The sequence below is a fragment of the Anolis carolinensis genome, chromosome 2 (assembly GCF_035594765.1).
Source record: "Anolis carolinensis isolate JA03-04 chromosome 2, rAnoCar3.1.pri, whole genome shotgun sequence".
Classification (NCBI taxonomy): domain Eukaryota; kingdom Metazoa; phylum Chordata; class Lepidosauria; order Squamata; family Dactyloidae; genus Anolis; species Anolis carolinensis.
The window spans coordinates 289,513,521-289,539,433 of record NC_085842.1 but is presented as its reverse complement, the minus strand read 5'-3'; the positions used below and the strand labels follow the sequence as shown (position 1 = coordinate 289,539,433).

General features: G+C 43.1%; 1 protein-coding gene across 4 annotated transcripts in view; it reads left to right on the top strand.

Moving 5' to 3' along the window:
• ap3b1 (adaptor related protein complex 3 subunit beta 1) overlaps window positions 1–25,913 on the top strand; it is a 190,125-nt gene that overhangs the window by 15,049 nt on the left and 149,163 nt on the right. For all 4 annotated transcript variants that reach the window (XR_505533.3, XM_008102923.3, XM_062972349.1 and 1 more), the window contains exon 2: window positions 17,428–17,503. Coding sequence is in view for 3 of the 4 variants with exons in the window: in XM_008102923.3 (XP_008101130.2) it covers window positions 17,428–17,503 (76 nt within the window). In the remaining variant the exon portion in view is untranslated. The remainder of the gene's footprint in view (window positions 1–17,427; window positions 17,504–25,913) is intronic.

The window sequence follows — 25,913 nt, the reverse complement described above, 5'->3', positions numbered from 1 at the left end:
AAACATGTACCCATTCCAAAAGAGAAAATGTTGTCACAAAATATAATTATGCATGCCCCAAAGTTTCCGGTTTTCAACTGTAGAATTTTAAAATTTCTTTGTATTTTTCTTTATTACTAGTATTCCATGGCTTAGATATGTTTCATGCTTAAATGACCGTTAAGAAAAAACTGCCTTCTTCCACCTTTCCTCATATATATCAGCCAAACCTTTTAATGAGAAAGCTAGACCAAGCTTCAGTTTTTCATAGTTTTTCATAGCACATGATAAGAGCTGAAGTAGCAATCCAACAACATACGGAGAGCCATACATTGTCTCCAGTTGCTTCCATTTTGATTACTATAATGTGCCTACCCCTGTTTCCCCTAAAATAAGACATCCCCAGAAAATAAGACCTAGTAGAGGTTTTGATGAATTGTTAAATATAAGGCCTCCCCCGAAAGTAAGACCTAGCAAAGTTTTTGTTTGGAAACCTGCCCGCCGAACAGAACACCAGAGCATGCAGGATCGGTAAATGTACGTACCATAGATAGTTGTACATGGAAATAGTAACAAGAAATTCTTGATAGGATTCACAATTTGTCTGGTTATGCTTGTTTGTGATAACAACTACTGTATAGTATATAATAAATGTTCATTTTTTTTGTTCAACAATAAATGTGAATTCTTCTTCATGGAAAAATAAGACATCCCCTGAAAATAAGACCTAGAGCATCTTTGGGAGCAAAAGATAATATAAGACACTGTCTTATTTTCGGGGAAACACGGTATGTTGGGTTCTCCTTCTAGTCAGTCAGGAAGCTAGGCTTAAGACGGCAAGAATTTTGAGAGAGCTAGAAAGAAAAAAAATGCAGAAATTGTATATGAAATTCTCTCTTTACAAATTTGGTTCCAGTTCCAGTCGCAGTTGCAAATTCTGATTTTTAAAACCTTGCATGATGTTGGATAGAGTATCTGGATTGCCTCTCTCTACTGTGAACCTGGGTAGAAACTTCAGAGGCTCTTCTATTCACACTGTATGATAAGTGACAAAGAAAACCAGTTTGTCTGGAAAAGTTTTATTTCAGGGAAATGTTTGTGAATTTGTTTTTAAGGAAATGCAGTACAATATGTTTTAAATGTATTTTAACTATTATTGTTTGTTTGTTCTTTTTCCTTATTGTAACTGTTTACTTTAACATTTGGGGGCTTCCTCCTTTAGATTTTAGAATGATAGCATAAAATGCAGTAAATAAAATGAAATGAATTTGATAGAGTTCCGTAATACAGAATTATACCACAAGATGTCAGTCAAACAGTTGTGGTATAAAGTAAGGGCAGAAATTATGTTTTGAGCCTTGAAATGCTGCGTAATTGTTTGATGTAAACTATGAACACGCAAGTGCTCCAGCATATTATAGTATATGATGAAGTCATCAATATGTTGCAGCAAAGTTACACTTTTACAGAAAAATAAACTTTAAAAATTGTTTTGATTAAATTCCAGTCGGAATGGCCCTGCAGTCTGCAAAGTGGATTTAAATAGCACTGCTATTGGAATGTTGACTGTGGAAGAGACCATGTGCTGGTAGCACAGAATAATATTTTACACAATGCCTGCAATTTTAATTTTGATAGATATCAGTCTTTCTTTGCTAAAATGTGGTCAGTATGTATATTTTAAATGGGCTCTTTTAATTTAGGAAATATCTACATGTTTACAAAGAGAGAGCAGAGAACCTTCAGTATTTTAGTCATATGTAATATACTCTCCTGCCAACCTAGCAGTTCGAAAACATGCCAATGTGAGTAGATCAATAGGTACTGCTCTGCCGGCCACATGACCTTGGAGGTGTCTACGGACAATGCCGGCTCTTTGGCTTAGAAATGGAGATGAGCACCACACCCCAGAGTCAGACATGACTAGACTTAAACTTCAGGGGAAACCTTTACCTTTACTAATATACCTGGGGCTTACTATGATCTCTGCTAACCAGAATTAAATTCTAGCCAGATTTTTGAATTTGCAGATAAACTCTTGGCTAATGTTAGTTATATTTACAGAATGTGTATAAATTAGAGGAGAGTCTACAGCCTGCAATTTTTCTTACCAAAGGTTAATAAGTCAGCAGTCTTCCTTCTGCATTGAATCAGTCTTATCCAAGATGATGGAGAAAGAAAGGGAGTCCAGGGGTTCAAATTCTGCCATTCTTGAGTCTATCATTTATATACTCCTAGGTATTTTCTGTTATCACATTTGTTTGCTTTGTATTCTGATCACCCAGTCACTGTGTAAATCACCCTTCATATAGTATTTAATTTTATTCTATTTGAAAACTACTTTAACAATTTTCAAAATTTATTTTTAAATGAGACTTATTTTTACTGCTACATTTTAGGTGCATACCTTAAAAGGTAGTTTGTTACATACAAAACACAAAAAGCATGGTCAGAAGATGAAAAAACAAACAAACCCTAATCACTATGAAAGTTGGAGTCCCTGGTGGCATAGTGGGTTAAAGCCTTGTGATTTGAAGGTTGGGATGCTGACCTGAAGGCTGCCAGGTTCGAATCCAACCCAGGGAGAGCACGGATGAGCTCCCTCTATCAGCTCCAGCTCCATGCGCAGACATGAGAGAAGCCTCCCACAAGGATGGTAAAAACATCAAAAACATCCAGGCGTCCCCTGGGCAATGTCCTTGCAGACGGCCAATTCTCTCACACCAGAAGCTACTTGCAGTTTCTCAAGCCGCTCCTGACACGGGGAAAAAAAGAAAAGAAACAATGAAAGTACCTAAAAATAGCAACAGCTGTTAATGAAAAAGTGACTTAGAACAGAATGGTCTTTAAACACCCCCATGTAGGACTGTAAAAATGTGTAATGTATCTCTGTTGGAGCAGAATTTGGAAAACTGTAAATTATGAAAAGTTCCTATCTCCCATGGCTACCAACATAATGGATCTTACCATCAGGCACATAATAACTTTATTTTTGTATCCTGCCACCATCTTCAAAACAGAGCTGGTGAGAAAGTGCAGGAGCCAATAATAAATTAGGGCTAGAAGGGTAATGTCATTCAGAACGCTAAATCTATAGGGCAGGGGACAATGATAAAGTTATAGTTGGGGGCCAATTACCTGGTGAATTGTTTAATCGAAAGCCATCAGAACATCCACGTTTTTAGTTCTTTGCAAAATGTAGACAGGGTTGGTGCCAGTCTAATCTCCCTGGGGAGGGAGTTCCAGAGCTGGGGGGGGGGGGGCACCATCGAAAAGACCCTCTCCTTTGTCTCCACCAATCGCGCTTGAGAATGGAGGTGGGAGCGAGAGAAGGGCCTCCCCAGAAGATCTTAGGGCCTGCATGGGTTCATAGGGGAAGATGCAGTCACAAAGATAGACAGGTCCTGAACCGTTAAGGGCTTTGTAGATAATAACTTGCACCTTAAAAATTTAGGGAAAAAAATTATTTAGAAGAATGGGAAAAGGCCTGGAACTCCAGACTAAAAACAACTTATGCCATAGAATTGAAAGAAAATTGGATTAAAATGTTCTATTGCTGGTATTTGACCCCTCAAAAATTATCTAATTATTATAAAAAAACTTCAAACAAATGTTGGAAATGTGATGACCAGGTGGGGACATTTTTCCACTGTTGGTGGACATGCAAAAAGGCGAAGAAATATTGGAAGGAAATCCACCAAAAAATACAAGAGATGTTGCAAATTAAGGTAGAGCTGGACCCAAAGTATTTTCTACTGGGTATGCTCAATATTGAAAAAGATAAAAATAAAGAAACTCTGTTTAATTACCTCACCACGGCGGCCAGAATAATATATGCCAAAGATTGGAAAAAGAAAGAAACTCCTGAGCTAAGCGGTTGGTTAAACAAAGTGTTGGAAATTATGAATATGGACAAGCTGACGTATTTACTAAAAAAGAATAATGGCATACCAAAAAGGCAAACGAACTGGGGCTTGATAAAGAAGTATTTAAGAGAAAATAATGATGCTAATTTAAATAAACAATTATTAGAAATAGATCAAATATAAGAAGATACAAAGTATCTGTGTAAGAGATGGAAGTCAATTTTTATTATTTGTACTATTTGGTTTATTTGGTTCTTTTTTTTTTCTTCCTTTGATCATTTGTTTTTTGTTGGTTCTCCTGGTTCGGTTTCGTTTTCCCCTTTTCTTTTTTCTCTTTTCCCATTTATCCATTCACACTTCCCCACCTTACCCCCCCCTCTGTTTCCACTACTCAGCTGTTAATTTTATCCGAAATTCTAATAAAAATTTATTTTTTTTTAAAAAAAATAACTTGCACCTTGAATTGGGACTGGAAATTGATCAGCAGCCAGTGGAGCTATTAAACGGGTGGGGGGTGGGGTGGTTGTTCGCTCCCTATAGTTTGCTCCCATTAACAACCTGCCCCCTGCCCGTTATACTAATTGGAGTTTCCGGGCCGTCTTCGAAGGCAGCCCCATGTAGAGTAATCTAATCTGGAGGTAACTAAGGCATGAACCATCATGGCCAATTCAGACTTCTCAAGGCAGTTGGTGCACAAGCTTTAACTGTGCAAAGGCCCTCCCGGCCACCACTGACACCTGAGCTTCAAGTGTCAGCGTTGAGTCCAGAGGACCCCCAAACTGCGGACCTGTGACTTCAGGGGGAGTGTAACCCCATCGAGCACAGGTTGCTACCCTGTACCCCAATCAGCCGTGCAACAGACTAGGAAGACCTCTGACTTGTCTGGATTAAGTTTCAGTTTGTTAGCTCTCATCCAGTCCTTCACAGCAGCCAGGCACTGGTCCTGCATATGGAGGGTTTCCTTAGAGTTTGGTGGAAAGGAGTAGTAGAGTTGAGTGTCATCTGCATAGAGATTGCACCCAACTCCAAAACTCTGGATGACCTCACCCAGCGGTTTCATGTAGATGTTAAAGAGCATGGGAGATAGAATGGAACATTGAGGGACCCCACAGGTAAAATGCTAGGGGTTTGAGCAGGTGTCTCCCAGCTTCACCAACTGGGTACGACCCTCCAGGAAAGAGTGGAGCCACTGCAAAGCATCGCCCCCAATACCCATCCCGGAGAGCCGTCCCAGAAGGATACTATGGTTGATGGTATTGAAAGCCGCTGAAATGTCCAGGAGAACCAACAGGGACACACTCCCTGTTTGATTGCCTTGGTGGATGAGCTCTCTGCGGAGCTCTCACTTCGGCAGAAAAAATGGAAATCAAAGATACAGAATGGGGGACGCCTGGCTTGACAGCAGTGTGTGTGAAAAAGACCTTGGAGTCCTCGTGGACAACAAGTTAAACATGAGCCAACAATGTGATGCGGCTGCTAAAAAAGCCAATGGGATTCTGGCCTGCATCAATAGGGGAATAGCGTCTAGATCCAGGGAAGTTATGCTCCCCCTCTATTCTGCCTTGGTCAGACCACACCTGGAATACTGTGTCCAATTTTGGGCACCACAGTTGAAGGGAGATGTTGACAAGCTGGAAAGCATCCAGAGGAGGGCGACTAAAATGATTAAGGGTCTGGAGAACAAGCCCTATGAGGAGCGGCTTAAAAAGCTGGGCATGTTTAGCCTGCAGAAGAGAAGGCTGAGAGGAGACATGATAGCCATGTACAAATACGTGAAGGGAAGTCATAGGGAAGAGGGAGCAAGCTTGTTTTCTGCTGCCCTGCAGACTAGGACACGGAACAATGGCTTCAAACTACAGGAAAGGAGATTCCACCTGAACATCAGGAAGAACTTCCTCACTGTGAGGGCTGTTCGACAGTGGAACTCTCTCCCCGGGGCCATGGTGGAGGCTCCTTCCTTGGAGGCTTTGAAGCAGAGGCTGGATGGCCATCTGTCGGGGGTGCTTTGAATGCGATTTCCTGCTTCTTAGCAGGGGGTTGGACTAGATGGCCCGTGTGGTCTCTTCCAACTCTACTATTCTATGATTCTATGATTCATCCACCAAGGCGACCAAAGCTGTCTCTGTACCGTGACCAGGCCTGAAACCAGGCTGCGATGGATCCAGATAATTGGTCTCAACCAGAAATTCCTGGAGCTGAGAGGCAACCACCTGCTCCAGAACCTTGCCCAAAAAGGGGAGATTGGAGATTGACTGGTAAATACCGACGGATCAAGGGACACCTTTTTCAGGATCGATCCTATCTGTTTTAGGTCAGATGGAAAATCTCCCTGATCCAGTAAGGCATTTATAATTCGCCAATCCCCCACTGGCAGGTTTTTTTTAGCCAAGAAGGGCAAGGATCTAGAGTGCACGTAGTCACCCTCACAGTTCCAAGGATCCCGCCGAAGTCATCAGGCTGAACAATCTGAAACAAATCCATTAAAACCGGACAAGTAGGTGCCTCGGTTATCTCCTCTGGTACTGCTCTAAAGCTGGCTTCTAAATCGGAACATATCCAAGTGACTTTGCCTGCAAAATGATGTGTGAACTCGCCACATCGAGTTGTCAGGTGGTCGGGGGTCCCCTTCCCCTCATGAGGATGGAGGTGCTCCCTGACCACCCAAAACAACTCAGCTGGCACCTAAGTCTGGGCACAAGGTACAACAAAATGAATATTGTTTTCAAAGTATTTGGGAAATAACCTTGTTTTAAAGCATTTTATGGCAGGAATAGGAGTGGCAGATCTTGGAGCCCCTTTTCTGCCCTGGGACATTTGGGAGGCTGTATGCAAAACAAACAGAATCAAAGATTGGCAAGAGTCCATTACTAGTTCTGGATTTTTAAAAAATGTTAAACAGTGCAAGGCCCTCTGCAATTGAGATGCAATTGATCTTCCCCTTTTTTACAGGAAAAATAAAAAGGCAGGCTGGGAGGAGTTGAATGGAAAAATGCAATGCTTTGCCTATGTCTGATTTACAGATTTCAAAGTCAAAGCTTCTTGAACTGGAGTGGAAAATGCACTTAGAATATTGTGTATGTTTACGTGCCTTCAAGTCATCTGTCAACTTACAGTGAACCATAATTTTCATAGGGTTTTCTAAGGCAAGCAATGCTCAGAGATTTTTTGCCACTTCCTTCCTCTGAAATGTAGTCCACAGACCTGGTATTTGTTGGCAGTTTCCTTTCAAATACTAGTAGAGTTGAACCCACTTTGCTTCCAAGATCAGATAACATCTAGTACTTGGACTGTTTTTCAACTAGTATAATTAGTGAAATATTGGTATCACATGCTTCAACCAACCTGCATCACCTATATCCAAGTAATTTTATACTACATTTGATCCTCCAAATTCACAGGGGTTTAAGAATGCAGTGTCTCTGTGAAAGTAAGAAAACTGTAAAATAACTCTGGCACGCCATTGTCTATCATCCCACCACAAGCCAAAACCACAAGATGGTGTTGCGTAGCTGGATGAGTGAACAGGGAAGAGGTGGAAAAGAGACACATTGGCAGGAAAGGGCTTTACATTCCTGGGTGTTGCTTTGATGTCAAGGTGTGATGGGAAGCAATGAAAGAAAGATCATAGAATCATAGAATCATAGAGTCATGGGCCATCCAGTCTAACCCCCTGCTCAGAAGCAGGAAATTGTCAGCGGGGATGATGGGTAGCAGAGTGTAATCCAAAAATTCACCATCCCGGTCTTCACCTCCTCCAGACTGGAAAAAAAAACAGCACTGGACAAACACACTCCAGTAGATGAGGGTTCGGTTGGAAATCCAATGGCAATCAATCTTTTATTTACATTTCTATATACAAACAGAACAAATCAGTCCTTCTCCATGAGTGCTTGCCAAAGCGAACTCATGCATGCACACAGCACACACTGCTCAACAGCTCTTCTCAGGAAACTCCTCTGCATTCCAGAGGAACAGGAAAGAAAGTCCCGGCCAAAACAAACTTGACCCCATTGGTCCTGTGATACATCAATCATAGCAGACTCTCATTAACTTCATAACTGCTGGAATGCCTTGCCGAAAAACAAACACATAAGGCATTTCTAATAACCCAGATTGATTTTAACATTTCACAAAACACAATACCCTGACAATTCCCCTCCGAAATGTTCAAATCAATTCTCTACATACTTTAACACTCTACACATTTGATCAATCTCTCTTGAACTTCCACAGGATAATACATGTATACATACAGTCTTTTTCAATCACATGTAAATTGCTTTGATCACAATACATCAACATTTTTCTTGCATCTTTATTAACCCAATCAATGCTAGAACCATAACCCAATACACTGATGCTTCACTTCATTAATTAATAGTTTTCCCAACCTCTGAAAACTTAATTCATTGTGCCACATAGATTCATTTGATGCTGCCAGGCTATATTTGAACTCACTGCTGGCTTAACCATGGATTTCAATTTCTCTTAAAATCCAATTTCTTAAAACCAATTCATCTCATAATCATATTTTTCCATCACAATTATTCACAAAAATGATTTAACTCTCTCTGAACATATATAAATATTTCAATTTCCGTTCAGACTAATAAACAGGCACACTCTTTTTGCATCTCTGGCGCTTTGGCAACACATGTGCCAATTGACATGTTGGAGACCACTGATCATCTGATTCAATCTCGGTCTCAAGAAGAGATATATCGTCACTTTTTTCTGTCACCTGCTCCTCACTCTCAAGCTTAGGTGATTTTTTCCATTTACCCCCTCTCTTCTGACTCTTCTGGGGAGTCTGTACTTCCCCGTGTTTCACTGGAGTAACCATCTCCTCCTTAATGGTTTGTTGCATATCCTTTTCAACAACAGAACCCCCTCCACCTGAAGCTTTCTGTACCTCCGCTTCCTTGGTGGAATTGTTATGAAACAACATCTCTTTGTTCAAATGCAACCTGTCCCAGCCTTCATCCCTCTCAAAGTACGCCCTCTTTGAGAAAATAAGCCTCCCAAGACCACTGTGGAATTTAAGCTTGTCTTGGTAGTAGCCTAAGAATTGCATTCTCCTCCACTTAGGCTCTCCCTTTTTCCTCTGGTTGGCTGGAACTAATACATTAGCATTTTGACCATATACTTTTAAATATCCTAAATTTGGAGGTTTTTTGTACATCCTCCGAAATGGGATGTCATCCAATTCCTCATCCCATAACCTGTTTAAAATATAATTACTTGTGTGTGAACACTCTGGCCAATTCTTAGTTGAGCTTTTTGGAATCTCTAATTAAACACTCATTCATGTGAAGAATTTGCTTCATCCTATTTTGAGCCACACCTTCTTCATTTGGCTTATATGATTTTACATTTTTAAATCCTATATTCCTTTCACTCAACATTTTCTTCATTTCTTCATTACACACATTAATTCCTTTGTCAAAAACTATTTGACCTACATGCTGTTCATAGACCCTTTGAACCATGCCTATCCAATTAGACACCTTTACAACAGCTTCCTTCAAATCTTTAAGGAAGTATATAAAACCAAATCTTGTGTGTCTATCAACTAACAGTAAACAAAATTGAGAACCTCCCTGGTTTTTTTACATCAGATTCTGTCACATGCAGATGGACTATTTCAAACATTTCCTTGGCCTTAATTCCAGATCTTTTAGGGTGCTCATTTGATTTAATTCCCATCTCTGAACAAACTGCACAGTCTAATAAATTTTCACATTTCTCACACTCAAAATCTGTGCATATTTCTAAAGTCTTTCTGAGCACCTCTACATGTGCATGACCCATCGCTCTGTGAAGATGATGGATACACCTGTCATGCATTATCTTCTGTTTCACCCAATGGACTTGTGCGCCATCTGGAAAGTTATTTTTGTCAAACATCATATACATTTTGTTTCTTTTTACACCTTTTGCCACTACTCGTCCATCTCTCTGAATATAGCAATAGATTCCGCTAAAAACTACTCTATATCCGTTCTCTGTTAAGGTAGCCACACTTAACAAATTAGAACTTAATTCTGGGATGTAAAGCACATTTTCCCAATCCACATTCAAGCAAGGGATGAACACAGTGCCACATTTGTTGAACTTCCTCTCAGTTCCATCAGCCAAAGTCACTGCTGTTCCAGACACATCCCTTCTGTTTTTCAAAAGTTTAATATTTGTAACAACATGGTGTGTACAACCTGAGTCCAAATACCACTTGTTCTTTTCGGTGATCCTTCCATTCACCGCAGCCATAAACACCTGGGGCTTAGTTGTTGTTGACAAATTCTTAGCCCCTCTGTTCCCACGAGAACTTCTTGCCTTGTTGTTTGGGCAACTCCTGGCAAAATGCCCCGGCTTGTTGCAGACAAAACAACGCCGTGTTTTGACCTGATGTACTGCAACCTCCTCACGATTCCCAGGAACATCATCTGGACCAAAGCCAGCCACTTGCGCCCCCTCCTGGTCGCACTGCGCCATCGTCTGCTTCTGGGCTCGTTCAAAAGATCTTTGGTCCACTTCTTCTAAGATTTTTCCACATACTAAATCCAAAGTTAAATCCTGGACTCTCACATTCTGAAAAGAATGTACCAGAAAGTCCCAATCCTCAGACAAGCTGCACAGCACCAGATAACACTTCTGTGCTTCTGAATATTGTAGGCCTCTTTCCTCAGCTCCAATCAATAATTGCTTTAGATTGTCCAAATGCTTTCTGACATCCTGGCCCTGAACAAGCTTTGCTGAAAACAGCCTCTTAGTCCAAATCATCTGAGACATGCAAGTCTCCCTCTGATGGACATCTATCAAAGCTTGCCAAATCTCCTCAGGAGTGTCCTTATTCCTCACATGGACAAGTTGGTTTGGTTGCAGGCACAGTATCAAATATGCTTTGGCTTTCCTCCTGTGCTCAGCATTTTGGTCTGATCCATTGAGTGTATTTTGCAAATCCTCTGTTGCCAGCAAAGACCGCATCATTACTGACCACGAAGCATAATTATCGTCAGACAGCTTTTCCATGCTGGAAATGAAGCTCTGTCCAGCCATCTCTGCCATCATGGATCAACAACACCCCAAGCTCCCGGTGAATCAGCTGCCTCCATGACCCTCGGTCCCCGAGATTAAGCCGTACTGCCACTTACTCAAGTGCAGACTCAGGCAGTCACAACCTTCCTCTTGCATCTTCACTGGAGCTCTCTTTCGGGTCCCCTCCATCTCTGGATTCCCTCTCACGGCCGCACAGTTGCTGAAAGCTCACCAGCCATCAACATCTCCATCTACTGCGCAGCGGAAGCGTGCTGGGCCCATAACCCAGTGTCAGCGGGGATGATGGGTAGCAGAGTGAAATCCAAAAATTCACCATCCTCCAGACTGTCTCCCGTGTGGAAAAACAGCACTGGACAAACACACTCCAGCAGATGAGGGTTCGGTTGGAAATCCAACGGCAATCAATCTTTTATTTACATTTCTATATACAAACAGAGCAAATCAGTCCATCCTCCATGAGTGCTAGCCGAAGCGACTCATGCACACACAGCACACTGCTCAACTGTCTTCTCCGCTCAGGAAACTCCTCTGCATTCCACAGGAACAGGAAAGGAAGTCCCGGTCAAAACAAACTTGACCCCATTGGTCCTGTGATACATCAATCATAGCAGACTCTCATTAACTCCATAACTGCTGAAAAACTAACACATAAGGCATTTCTAATAACCCAGATTGATTTTAACATTTCACAATACACAATACCCTGACAGAAATCGCATTCAGTGCACCTCCAACAGATCACCATCCAGCCTCTGCTTAAAAGCCTCCAAAGAAGGAGCCTCCACCACAGTCCAGGGGAGAGAATTCCACTGCCAAACAGCTCTCACGGTGAGGAAGTTCTTCCTAATGTTCAGGTGAAATCTCCTTTCCTGTAGTTTAAAGCCATTGTTCCGTGTCCTGACTTTGTGTAGTTTTTGTTTGTTAAGCAATTACCCCAGTTTGACTGTTCTGTAAACTCTTGTATGTTATTCACTTAACAGCTGTGGTTCCATGGACTGTAATAAAGTTATGTATGTAGTCTCCAGGGCAGCAGAAAACAAGCTTCCACCTAACTGTAGTTTTGTCTAGCCCACATTTGTCTAGTTTGTTTGCCAGAAGGTCTTGGGGGACCTTGTCGAAGGCCTTACTGAAATCCAGGTATGCTACATCCACGGCATTCCCTGTATCGACCCAGCTTGTAACTATCGAAAAAAGAGATCAGATTAGTCTGGCAGTACTTGTTTGTGGTAAATCCGTATTGACTGTTAGCAATGACTGCATTTGTTTCTAAGCATTTGCAGACCACTTCCTTAGCGATCTTTTCCAGAATCTTGTCTGGTATCGATGTGAGGCTGACCGGACAGTAATTGTTTGGACTGTCCTTTTTCCCCTTCTTGAAGATAGGGACCACATTTGCCCTCCTTCAATCTGCTGGGACTTCTCGCATTCTCCAAGAACTCTCAAAGATGATTGCCAGTGGTTCTGAAATAACTTCCGCTAGTTCCTTCAATACTCTTGGATGTAGTTGATCTGGCCCTGGGGACTTGAATTTGATTAGAGCGGCCAGGTATTCCTGGACGACTTGTTTCCCTATTTGGGGTTGGATTTCCCCTAATCCTTCGCCCACTCCATGTTGCTGAGGTTGAGGATGGCTTTCTTTTTGCGAGAAGACTGAGGCAAAGAAGGCATGAAATAGTTCTGCCTTTTCCCTATTGTCTGTCACCATCACCCCATCTTCTCCTCGCAGAAGCCCTATCACCTCCTTGTTCTTCCTTTTTCTACCGACATAAGCAAAAAAGCCTTTTTTGTTGTTTTTAATGTCTCTGGCAAGCCTGAGCTCGTTTTGCGCTTTAGCCTTATGAACCTTTTCCCTACAGGAATTGGCAGTTCATTTGAATTCTTCTTTGGTGATTTCTTCCCTTTTCCACTTCTTGTGCATATCTCTTTTGAGTCTTAGCCCGGTTAAAAGTTCTTTGAATTTTAAAACCTGGACTTTCTTCAATGAGAAAGTGTGGAGGGAAGTGATGGAGAAGGGACATTAAAGGCTGGGAAGGTGAGGCAAGGGGTAAGGAACTGGCACTGGGATAGCAGTGGCAGCAGAAGGACTGGGGTGAGGAAGTGGCGTTAGTTAAGCAGTAGCTACAAATGACAGTTTAACCTGAAAAAGTGAGAGCTGCAAAAATGTGGAGGGCTGACTATAGTTGTTTCTGAATCATGTTCAAAACATTCACTTGTCTATGAATTATAGTCTAGACTAGATGTAATTTCCAGTCCGGCTTCCGTGCGGGGCATGGGACAGAGACTGTATTGGTTTCCATCACGGATCATCTCCGATGCCAGCTTGACCAGGGCGGGTCAGTGCTGATTGTGTTATTGGATCTCACAGCAGCATTTGACACAGTCGATCACAATCTTCTGACCCACCGTCTTGCCGTTGCTGGAGTTAGGGGGACAGCTTTAAATTGGCTGGCCTCCTTTCTTCACAACCGTGGACAGCGAGTGGAGAGGGGAGGCCTGGTCTCCGAGAGGTCCCCTCTACATTGTGGGGTTCCTCAGGGGGCCATTCTCTCCCCTCTGTTGTTTAACATCTATATGCGACCACTTGCTCAGCTGGCCCGAGATTTCGGGCTCGAGTGTTATCAATACGCTGACGACACTCAGCTTGTGTTAAAGATGGAAGGCCGACCGGAGTCTTACCCGACAGTTTTCATCAGTGCCTCAAGGCCATTATTGGATGGTTGTGTTCCAGTAGGTTGAGGGTGAATCCAGCAAAGACGGAGATCCTATGGCTGGGCCGACCGGGCAGTGGGGATATCCAGTTGCCAACCCTGGATGGCGAAGTGCTACGCCCGTCTCTACTGGTAAAGAGTCTGGGAGTCCTCTTGGACCCTTCATTGACGATGGAGGCCCAGGTCTCCACCGTTAGCAAAACTGCCTTTTTTCATCTTCGGCAGGCTAGACGGCTAGCCCCCTATCTGTCTAGGGACAACCTGGCTACGGTGATCCAGGCTACAGTCATCTCGAGACTGGATTACTGTAACGCCCTTTACATTGGCCTTCCTGTGTCGGTGATCCGGAAGCTCAAATTGGTGCAAAATGCAGCTGCCCGGCTCCTTGCGGGAGTCCCGATAAGATGCCACATAACACCAATCTTACGGCAGCTGCACTGGTTACCAATTGAGCACCGGATCACTTTCAAAGTGATGGTGCTTACCTTCAAGGCCTTACATGGTCTAGGGCCGATGTACCCGAGGGACCGCCTCACTCCCTACAAACCCCAGAGATCCCTCCGTTCTGAGGACCAAGACCTATTGGAAGTCCCCAGTTTTAAGACTTTGTATCTAACAACAACTAGATGCAGAGCCTTTTCAGTAGTGGCGGCATCTCTTTGGAACACCTTGCCACCTGAAGTTCGTGCCTTGCAGGACTTGTCGGCTTTCCGCAGGGCATGTAAGACACATCTGTTTCAACAGGCTTTTGAGTTTTGCTGTTGATGTTTTAAAAGGTGCTTTTAGGATGTTTTTTTTAAAAAAGATGTTTTTTTAAAGATGTTTTAAAGATGTTTTTTAAATTGTTGATTTTAGCCGGTTCTTGTAAGCCGCTCCGAGCCCTAGGGGAGTGGCAGCATATAAGTTTGAATAATAATAATAATAATAATTATTATTATTATTATTATTATTATTATTATTATTTCTGGATAGCTGACTGTTTAGGTCCACTGTTTTAAGTTAGGTAATGTACTTCTATAGATAGCATGGGTTAGTACTTAATGTTACTAACAAATGAAAATTGTTTAGGTTTCAAACATCACATAACCTTTGTTTTACCTGGATTAAGCTTCAATTTGTTATCTCTCATCCAACCCAAAGCAAATCCTAGAAACTCATAAAGTGCCCCAGATATAAAAGGTAGCTTCTCTAGAAACCATTAAACGGCGTGAAATTTGAGATCAAATAGATTTTTAGAATGCAGCATGAATTACATCAAGGGAACGGTAGTATGGGACCTTGTTATTATGGTTATATAGAATTCCTGATATACTTCATAATTCTTGAGAAGCAAAAACAAGCAGGCAGTATAAGAAAAGGTAAAAAGTTTTTGCTGTGTATCATTGTTTGTTGAAGTTGGCTAGTTAGATATGTTTCTGTAAGGAAATGACCTTTGATACAGTACACGTTTTCTCCAAGTCAAGGGAGTGGGTATCCTGTTACATCATAAGTTGCTACAATCTTAATACTGATAAGTAGGCCTAGTTACCAGAGTGCTGACTTTATATTCTGTGTGTGAAAGAATGGAGCAAGAATCTTCTTTGTTGAGTAAAATCAGTGGTGCTGCTTGTAATATTCTTGAAAAAGCAGGTAACCTTCAGGTTACTCTAATAACAGAGCCTACTATAGAAGAAAGCAGTATTAGTGGTACTACTACCCAATCATTTGAGGAAGAACTTGCCGGTACTTTGTGAGTATTACTATTGATAGTATATTTGGTATGTCTATATATTCTACTTCTTTTTCTTTTTTGCAACAGCTACTCATTGAGCTGAGATGCATTATGTTGTGAATAGTATGCATCAGAGATGAAGAAGCTTTGAAATTGACTTCAGGCCTAATATAGAGCATATTTTAGTAACCTAATTGATATGACTGGAGTGGGGGTAGGCCACATGGGGCCCTTTAAGTATTCTTACAGTTTATTTTCACCTTGCTTACAATTGGTTACCAAAGAGAGCTGAGAAGAGTTATCATTATGCAACATCTGGAAAGCCATAAATTCCTATCCCAATATACATGTTAACTAACCTGAGATTTACTGTAGTATTGTGCATTATCTTGTGTGTTGAAAATAACTTCTTATTTAGTAGAGCATATAATCAAGCTGCTTATAGCTGTATTGACTTGTGAGTTGAAATATTGCTTAGTGTAGTCTAGATTAATTTCCATTTTTTTGTGAAGACAAGTTCTTATGTTGGAAGTAAAAAAATAATTTTCCTTGAAACAGTTTTGCTATATTTTTACTTCTGTGTGGTGCCACTTCAATTCTCATATAGTAAGGGGTTTAAAAAGCCACACGTTTTAGGATTTGAATTTTGTGTTGTCGAAGGCTTTCATGGCCGGGATCACAGGGTTGTATGTTTTCCAGGCTGTATGGCCATGTTCCAGAAGTATTCTCTCCTGATGTTTTGCCCACATCTATGGCAGGCATCCTCAGAGGGACTGTTGAGAAGAGTACTATCCTGATGGGCACAGTCAGTCTCAGCTTTTCTGAATTCTTCTCTGATTAAGACTCTGTTGCGATATGCATGATGGGTAGAGGCACTTTTGGGATGTGTAGGCAGATCATACTATCCACATACTATCTTTACATTCCACAGATATATAAACCCCATTGCCTAGTTTCCAACAGACCTCACAACCTCTGAGGATGCCTGCCATAGATGTCAGGAGAAAATACTTCTGGAACATGGCCATACAGCCTGGAAAACATACAACAACCCTGATTTGAATTTTGTTTCATTGCATGTTTCTTTCTTCCTGGCAAACAAAATATTTATGAAGAACCAAATGTAATTCAAATATGAATCTAAACAAAATGCGTACCCAAGAATGTGTATCTTTTATTGATATGAGATATGAGAGTTTGAGGTGATTTTGGGAGGTGTGTGGAATATTATAAGAGAAAGAGAAGAGGGGGTAAATAACTCCCAAAACTAATAAATAACAAACTAACAGTCAGAAGATAAGTACAATTAAGGTAAAGGTTTCCCCTGACGTTAAGTCCAGTCATGTCTGACTCTGGGGGTTAGTGCTCATCTCCATTTCTAAGCTGAAGAGCCGGCATTGTCTGTAGACACCTCCAAGGTCATGTGGCCGGCATGACTGCATGGAGCATTGTTACCTTCCCGCCAGAGCGGTACCTATTGATCTACTCACATTGGCATGTTTTCGAACTGCTAGGTTGGCAGAAGCTGGAGGAGCAGCGGGTGCTCACTCCGCTCCCGGAATTTGAACCTGGGACCTTTCAGTCTGCAAGTTCAGCAGCTCAGTGCTTTAACACACTTCGCCACCGGAGCTCCATATAAGTACAATTATATATGCATATATTTTAAATAGGTGTATAAAGTCAGTTTCCATTAATAGTTTTTAATTTTCCTCCAATGAAAAGATACATGCCCACCAACTTTCACATCTATTACTCTTTTAGAGTTGCCAGAATGTATATGTGTATTTGTTATATATGAATAATTGATAGTTTGTCTAGTTAATGTCACCAAGTGTTCATAACCTTAAAATGTATGTAACCTTTTTGTGTAAATATTACGTAATCCCTTGTCTGGAAACATGCTAACTTAACACATTGTGACTTTTTATATACAGTTTTGTATACAATTTAATCTCTATCAGACCTTTTCCTTTGGAGAAATAACAGCACTATGGAAAGCTGTGCAATAATGAGGCATATTGGGACCCTTCTGAACAACCCTTCCTCATTAAATCATTGCAAGATTGTGATACAATTTATGTTATAGTTTTTTTTCTTTCTTTCATAGAAATGAAGATCTGAAGCAAATGTTGGAAAGCAATAAAGATTCTGCCAAATTGGATGCGATGAAGAGAGTTGTTGGGGTATGTTTTTTCTGTAAGATTAGGAACGTTGACTGTGTTACAACTTTATATTAAGTTGCCAGGTTTTGTTTTAAAGTGTTACATTTTAAAAGGTAGTTATTGACTTAAGTAATAAGAGTATGTTTGATTATTCTTGTCAGTGTTAATTTATTCAAGAAAGTAACAAATGTTTATTTTGTTGATGTGGTTTAATTCACATAATGAATTGTATTAGTTCAGAGATGCATGAGTGGATATGCACTTGTATAGCTTGAGGATCTTTGTTTTGGACATCGTGAATATCATGCTAATTGCACTTCTGAAGTTATTTGAAATGTCCCCCCCCCCCCCAAATACTTTGTATACTACAGATTCTAATGTCACAATAGTTTTTATTTGACCATAAACTGGAATCAAGAATTAGTTTAGCACACCCAAAGAATCCCAGAATATCAGATCTCAACTTCAGTCCAGTTGTATGATACACCATTTCTGAAATTCCTCTTGAATTATAAAAGTAATTTTCTGTGTAGCGTGAAGTTCTGTTCTTCAAGAAAAGTGAACCCCAGATAGCATTTCTCATAAGAATTGGGATGGAAGATTTTGCAGTGCTTACTTTACATAGAAATTTTTCCATTAAAAAAGCCTCCACTGTTTTATAAAATTTACTTGTAATGAATGGATGTTTTGCTGTTCTCTTTGCCTGCAAAAAGAGAACTTTCAGTAAAATGTGTGAATAGTTCTGAATCAGTGGAAATGACTGCAGATTCTTCTTGTTTCAGTTTACTTACTTACAGGGTACTGGGATGTTTAAAAGTTATATGTAGTAAAGTTAAGTGAGATAAACTATATGCTATATTAGCTGTCAATGCTATACTTAGTGAAAACATTATTTTTTTGTGGAAAATCTGTTTCACTGTGTATGAGAGCCAGCATGGTTTAATAGTTTGAGCATTGGACTAACACTCTGTGAAACCCGAATTTGAATCCTTGCTCAGTCACTGAAACCCATTGAGTAACCTTTGACAAATCACATTCTCAGCAATGTCCCCCCCCCCCCCCCCCCGCCCTAACAAATTGTGCCAAGAAACATTCTGATAGGTTTGCCTTGGGGTTATGATGAGTCAGAAGTGATTTGAAGAAACATAGCAGCAGTAGTATCAACAATAACAATATCACTGTTTTAGTTTCAGATTTATTAAAACTTAATCATGCAAATCATTATTATTTTATAAGGATATAGCACTGCAATGTAAGGCTTTTTATCACAATCTCGCAGAGTTCCCAGCATATTAAAAAACAAAAGAGCTGTAAGGCGAGGAATCCAATATTGCACTCCATGTGTATTCTTAGATGAGGCCATGTTTTTAGAAGGTGACTTCCATATTCCTGATTAGTTTACCTTCATTTTCTGCGGCAGATGTATCATTGTGGAATATTCCAAATTCTAAGAGGTTTTAGCTATTCTTTGTTTCTTCTTTTGAAAGGAACCTTTGTTACCTTTCTGTAATTGCTTTTGCTTTTGTTTGCATTTTTATCTTACTGTGCATTTTTGACAATCACTTCAAGGGTTGATGTCTCTGGATGCAACTTTGCAGCTTTCTCCACATTCCCTAATGACATGGGATTTGTAGAGCCCATTCAGAAAGTACACTGAGTGTGGGATTAAAATTTATACCATCAGGTGGATACAGTATTTATTTTGTTAGGGTGCTATGGCACAAGTGCATACTCATTCCTTTGAGTAAGACATAAAGAACAGGCCCTTTTGTCCCAGATATTGCTATTTGTGAGTAACTTTCACGTTTTCTTGGAGTGTGGGGCCAGGCTCCTCCCTTGTGCTTCAAAGGCAGGACCTCAACTTGTAATCAGCCTTACCACCCTAAGAGGGAGGGCTACTCCCATCTTCCCAGTTGTCACGACCCAGGCTACAGGGCACCAATAACCATACGCAGAGGCCAAATTCTATCTAATATCTTTATTAAGGAAATATATAAGGTTAATAAAAGCAAATGTAAAAGTTAGTCCAGAAGCAGACCTTTCAGGAAAGGTCAAAATTAGTCCAAAGAAACAATGTCCAATATGAAATATTAAGGTCCAAAGTTGTAATCCAATAACCGAAACACTCACTTTGCCAGGCAAAGTGAGGGGAGATGACAAGGTCCTTTAGTCCATGAATTTGAGCAAGGCTAGAAAATAACTTGATACTTGAAACAAGGCTTGAATCGTGGAACAAGGTAACGAGGAACAAGAACAAGGTCCGTGGAATAACTTGGTAAAATCCGTGAAACAAGGCAAGGTTTAGTCCTGGGAAACAAGGCAAGGTCCGTAGGTAAACAAAGGCTGGGAAACAGGAGCGAGGGCTGGAAACAAGGACAAGGCTTGAGCAGGAACGAGGCTTGAAGCGGAGCGCGCTGTTCAGACACAACTCGCTCCGGAGGCTGACGAATTGACTCCGCAAAGTTACTCCGCGGGTAAAACACCTATATAGAGTCTAACTTTCCCGCCGAGAGCAGTTCTCTGGGAACCAGAAACGAAAGCTAATCTCTGAGGCCAGATGTTTGACTCCTTAAAGATTCTCATGGAAAGCAGGCTTAATTGGCTGAATTCTTAGCAATTATTCTAGCACTCCTGCGCGAGGCCGCTTCCAAACCTCTCTGTTGTTTACAGAACTCATGGCGAGAAAACACAGGAGAAGTAGCCTCAGTGTTTGTTTGACATACTTCTGGAACATAACCCTCTTGCAGGTGCAAGGTTCCCAGATCTGGCTGGGAAGAATCTGTCTGGGAAGAATCCAGTTCTGACTGGGAAGGTAAAAAACCCAAGTTTTCTTCTTCATCAGGCATCACAATGTCATGAGCAGGACTACAAGGCCCATGGGTCATCACACTATCCCCCTCCTCAAGCCCCCTCCCAAACTGGGACTCTCTCCCCGAGGCGCGAGGTCGTGGCTTGGCGGGATAGGTCTGATGAAAGCGACGGGTTAGATCAGGAGCATGGACTGTGGAGGCGTCTTCCCAAGAGCGTTCCTCAGGGCCAAAACCCACCCAGTCAATGAGATATTGCAGGCGGCGGCGGTGAAAGCGAGAATCCAAAATGTCCTGAACCTCGAACTCGTCCTCCCCATCCACCAAAATAGGGACGGGGGCCGGCCGGTCTACATCTGGCCGCACACCATCCGCCGGAAGGAGCAGGGAGCGGTGAAACACTGGGTGAATGCGCATTGAACGCGGAAGTTGGAGTTTGAAAGTCACGGGGTTTAATTGCGCCACCACTGGATAGGGACCAATGAAACGGGCATCTAACTTCCGGCAAGGGCGATGGGAGGGCAAAAAGCGAGTGGACAGAAAAACCCGATCTCCTACCTTGATTTCGGGGCCCGGCTGGCGATGTTTGTCCGCGTGACGTTTATAGTCTTCCTTGGCTTGTTACAGTTGCTGGAGCAAAAGTTGTTGTACCGCTGTGAGTTCCTGCAGCCATTCTTCTGCTGCGGGAACTTCTGAAGTTTCAATGACAGGGGGAAAGAAACGTGGATGGAAGCCGTAGTTTGCAAAGAACGGCGTTTCTTTTGTAGAAGCCTGGACTCCATTGTTGTAGGCAAACTCCGACAGTGGTAACAGAGAAGCCCAATTGTCCTGTTGGTAGTTTACATAACAGCGAAGGTACTGTTCCAAAGTGGCATTGGTGCGCTCCGTTTGCCCATCCGTTTGGGGATGATGAGCTGAAGATAAACGAGAGTCTATGCCCAATAGTTTTTGTAGTGCCTTCCAGAAACGAGAAGTGAATTGGGATCCACGGTCTGTGACCAAACTCTTGGGCAATCCATGTAGTCTGAAAACATGTTGGAGGAATAAATCTGCAGTCTCTTGGGCTGTGGGAAGGCCTTCACAGGGAATGAAATGGGCTAACTTGGTGAAAAGGTCCACCACCACTAGGATCGTGGTGAATCCACAGGAAGGTGGTAAGTCAGTGATAAAATCCGCAGAAATTATTTCCCATGGGCGGGATGGGTTAGGAAGGGGGTGTAGAAGCCCTGAGGGCTTCTCCCTTCTAACCTTGGAGCGCTGGCATACCGGGCAGGTGTTGACATATTTTTCCACATCTTTGCGGATCTTGGGCCACCAGAAATCTCTTAGGATCAAATGCATGGTTTTAAATAGTCCGAAATGCCCTGCTGGTTTGCAGTCATGACACAGACGAAGTGCTTTTTCCCTGCCCGGTCCGGGTGGGATATAAACATGATTTCTATAGCAAAGCAGTCCATCTTTAAGCGAAAAGGGAAAATGCAGACCTTGACGAAGTTGGTCCTGCGCCCAGGCATCTGCTTGCTGACTAGCCCTGATTTCTTGAGCACAGATGGGTCCTGGAGTAGAGGGAGTTGAATCAATGGGAGTGGATTTGGTGTTCCCCACTGTGAGCGTGGCAAAGTTCTCGGGTTGTAGTAGTTGGGATTCAAAGGTCTCCTTGCGTCCTGCAGCGTATTCCGGTTTACGTGACAGGGCGTCTGCTTGCTTGGTTTGGGCTGGGGTCACATAATGAATCTGGAAGTTGAAACGTTCAAAGAATAAAGCCCAACGTTGCTGCCTCTGATTTAGCTTGCGGGCAGTTCTTAGATGTTCTAGATTCCGATGATCAGTGTGGACTTCAATGGGAAATTTGGCCCCTTCTAGCCAATGTCTCCAAGTTTCAAAAGCTGCCTTTATGGCTAATAGTTCTTTTTCCCAAATGGTGTAGTTCCTCTCTGGTGCGGTAAGTTGACGAGAATAATAGGCACAAGGATGAAGGTGATCTCCCACCGGTTGTAGGAGCACAGCCCCAATTGCCACATCAGAGGCGTCCGCTTGCACCACAAAAAGGGTTTCAGGATCTGGATGCTGAAGGATTGGCTGGGATGTGAATAATTTCTTTAGTTGCTGGAACCCTTTCTCTGCTTGATCAGTCCAGCGGAAGGGCTGTTTCCCACGGATGCAGCTGGTGATTGGGTCAGACCAGCGGGCAAAATCTGGAATGAACTTGCGGTAATAGTTCGCGAACCCCAAGAATCGCTGCACCTCTTTCTTGTTGGTTGGCGCCCGCCATTCCAATACTGCTGAAACTTTTGCCGGGTCCATGGAGAGCCCTAGAGGCGAGATGCGGTACCCCAGGAAATCTACCTCTTGTAGATCAAAAGCGCATTTTTCCAGCTTGGCATAAAGTCCATGATCCCGCAATCGTTGTAACACCATTTTAACGTGGTTCTCATGTTCTGATTGTGATCTAGAAAACACCAAAAAATCGTCCAGGTAGATGATCAAGAACCGATCTAGATAGTCCTGAAAAATGTCATTGACAAAATGCTGGAACGTTGCGGGAGCTCCGCATAATCCATAATTCATAACTCGGGACTCGAATAATCCGAATTTAGTCTGGAAGGCGGTCTTCCACTCGTCCCCTTCTCTGATGCGAACTAGATTATAAGCCCCCCGTAGGTCCAGCTTGGTGTAGACCTTGGCTCCTCGAAGTCGGTCTAGTAGATCCGAGATTAAGGGCAGGGGATAGCTGTTCCGCTTAGTGATATTGTTTAATGCTCTGTAGTCCACCACCAAGCGTAATTCCCCTGACTTCTTCTTCACAAACATCACTGGGGAGGCGGCTGGGGATTGAGAGGGTCTGATGAATCCCTTGCGAAGGTTTGTCTCTATGAATTCCCTGAGAGCTTCTTGCTCTGGTTCAGTCAGGGAGTAGAGATGCCCTCGCGGGATCGGGGCCCCCTCCACCAAGTCAATGGCACAGTCATAAGGCCTATGTGGGGGTAATTTTTCGGCTTCTTTTTCATTGAATACATCCCAATACTCGGAGTACTTCTTTGGCAAGGTGATAATGGGCTCGGTGTCTGTGGCATGGCAGACCTTGGCTACGAGGCAATGGTTTTGGCAGTACTTTGAAGCAAACTGCAGTTCTCTGTTGGACCAGGAGATGCTTGGGTCGTGAAGTGTCAGCCATGGAATCCCCAAAATCACAGGGAAATGGGGAACCTCAGTAACAAAGAAGGAAATCTCTTCCATATGTTCCCTTATCCACATCCTGGTGGGTTCCGACCACTGGCTTACGGGACCCGTCTTGAGAGGACGGCCATCGATGGCTTGCACCACACGGGCATTCTTGAAGTCATGATATTGTAATCCCAGAGAGTCGGCATACTCTCTATCAATGAAATTGTTGGTAGCTCCTGAGTCTATCATGGCGTGGATCATGACGGGTCCCTTTTTTGCTGACCATAAGGTGACCACTAGAAGGAACAGGACCCCGGTTGGCGGCTCTTGAATGGGTTTCTTGACCGGGTTGGCGAGCCTCTCTACGCCCGGTCGTTGGCTTCCCCCGCCGGCTGTGTGCCAGCCGCCTCAGACGCCTTCGTCTCCGTGGAGGACGCCGCCGCAAGACGGGCGGCGGGCTTCCCTTTGGCTGGGCACTCTCTGGCGAAGTGGCCCCCATTTCCGCAATACCAACAGAGATTTAGGCGTTGGCGGCGGGCCTTCTCGGTGGCATCTAATCTGGGACGCACATTGCCCAACTGCATCGGCACCTCCTCGCTCCCTCTGGGGTATGGGAATGGTGGTGGGGGTCTCCACACTGGACGCGGCTGAACGCTGGCGGGAGCGGGGGGTTTTGCCCCAGCTCTACCGCTCTGGCCTCGTACCCACTGTTTCCTGTTGGCAATCATGACTTCAGCCCGTAAACATTGATCGATGAGTGCTTCAAGCGTTTGGGGAGGATCCACCTTGGAGATTTCCTCCAGCATTTCAATGTTGAGACCCTCCCGAAATTGTCCTCTGAGGGCAACATCGTTCCAGCCGGTGTTGTGGGCCAGCACTCGGAACTCGGCTATGTACTGAGACATGGGTCTGTCTCCTTGGAAGAGGCGGCGGAGTTTGTGACCGGCTGCCTCCAAATTGTCCTCGATTCCCCAAGTCTCCTTAAGGTGGTCCAAGAAGCGTTGCGCTGATCTTAGGTGTGGAGAGGCTTGGTCGAACAGTGCCGTCGCCCAGTTGGCCGCTGGCCCGTCTAGGAGACTGTAAACCCACGCCACCTTGATGTCTTCTTGGGGAAACTCGGCAGCACGGGCCTCTAGATAAGCTTGGCATTGGCGACGGAAAACATGAACCTTAGAAGCTTCTCCAGTAAACTTGGTTGGCAACGCCATGGCCGGAAGACGGATTCCGCGTTCCTTCAAACCCTTTATTTCCCCATCCTGTGCATTGAGCTTATCACGGATTCGGTCCACCTCATCCTTGTCGATGGTGTAGGTAAGCGGCTGCCCACCCGGCACGGTTCCGGTAGACATTCTGGCCTTGGTTAATTGGTGCTTATGGGTGGCGGAGTCAAACTGTCACGACCCAGGCTACAGGGCACCAATAACCATACGCAGAGGCCAAATTCTATCTAATATCTTTATTAAGGAAATATATAAGGTTAATAAAAGCAAATGTAAAAGTTAGTCCAGAAGCAGACCTTTCAGGAAAGGTCAAAATTAGTCCAAAGAAACAATGTCCAATATGAAATATTAAGGTCCAAAGTTGTAATCCAATAACCGAAACACTCACTTTGCCAGGCAAAGTGAGGGGAGATGACAAGGTCCTTTAGTCCATGAATTTGAGCAAGGCTAGAAAATAACTTGATACTTGAAACAAGGCTTGAATCGTGGAACAAGGTAACGAGGAACAAGAACAAGGTCCGTGGAATAACTTGGTAAAATCCGTGAAACAAGGCAAGGTTTAGTCCTGGGAAACAAGGCAAGGTCCGTAGGTAAACAAAGGCTGGGAAACAGGAGCGAGGGCTGGAAACAAGGACAAGGCTTGAGCAGGAACGAGGCTTGAAGCGGAGCGCGCTGTTCAGACACAACTCGCTCCGGAGGCTGACGAATTGACTCCGCAAAGTTACTCCGCGGGTAAAACACCTATATAGAGTCTAACTTTCCCGCCGAGAGCAGTTCTCTGGGAACCAGAAACGAAAGCTAATCTCTGAGGCCAGATGTTTGACTCCTTAAAGATTCTCATGGAAAGCAGGCTTAATTGGCTGAATTCTTAGCAATTATTCTAGCACTCCTGCGCGAGGCCGCTTCCAAACCTCTCTGTTGTTTACAAAACTCATGGCGAGAAAACACAGGAGAAGTAGCCTCAGTGTTTGTTTGACATACTTCTGGAACATAACCCTCTTGCAGGTGCAAGGTTCCCAGATCTGGCTGGGAAGAATCTGTCTGGGAAGAATCCAGTTCTGACTGGGAAGGTAAAAAACCCAAGTTTTCTTCTTCATCAGGCATCACAATGTCATGAGCAGGACTACAAGGCCCATGGGTCATCACACCAGTTCCATCTTGCCATGGCTGCAGAAAGGGCTTTAGCACTCATAGAATCATAGAATCATAGAATAGTAGAGTTGGAAGAGACCACATGGG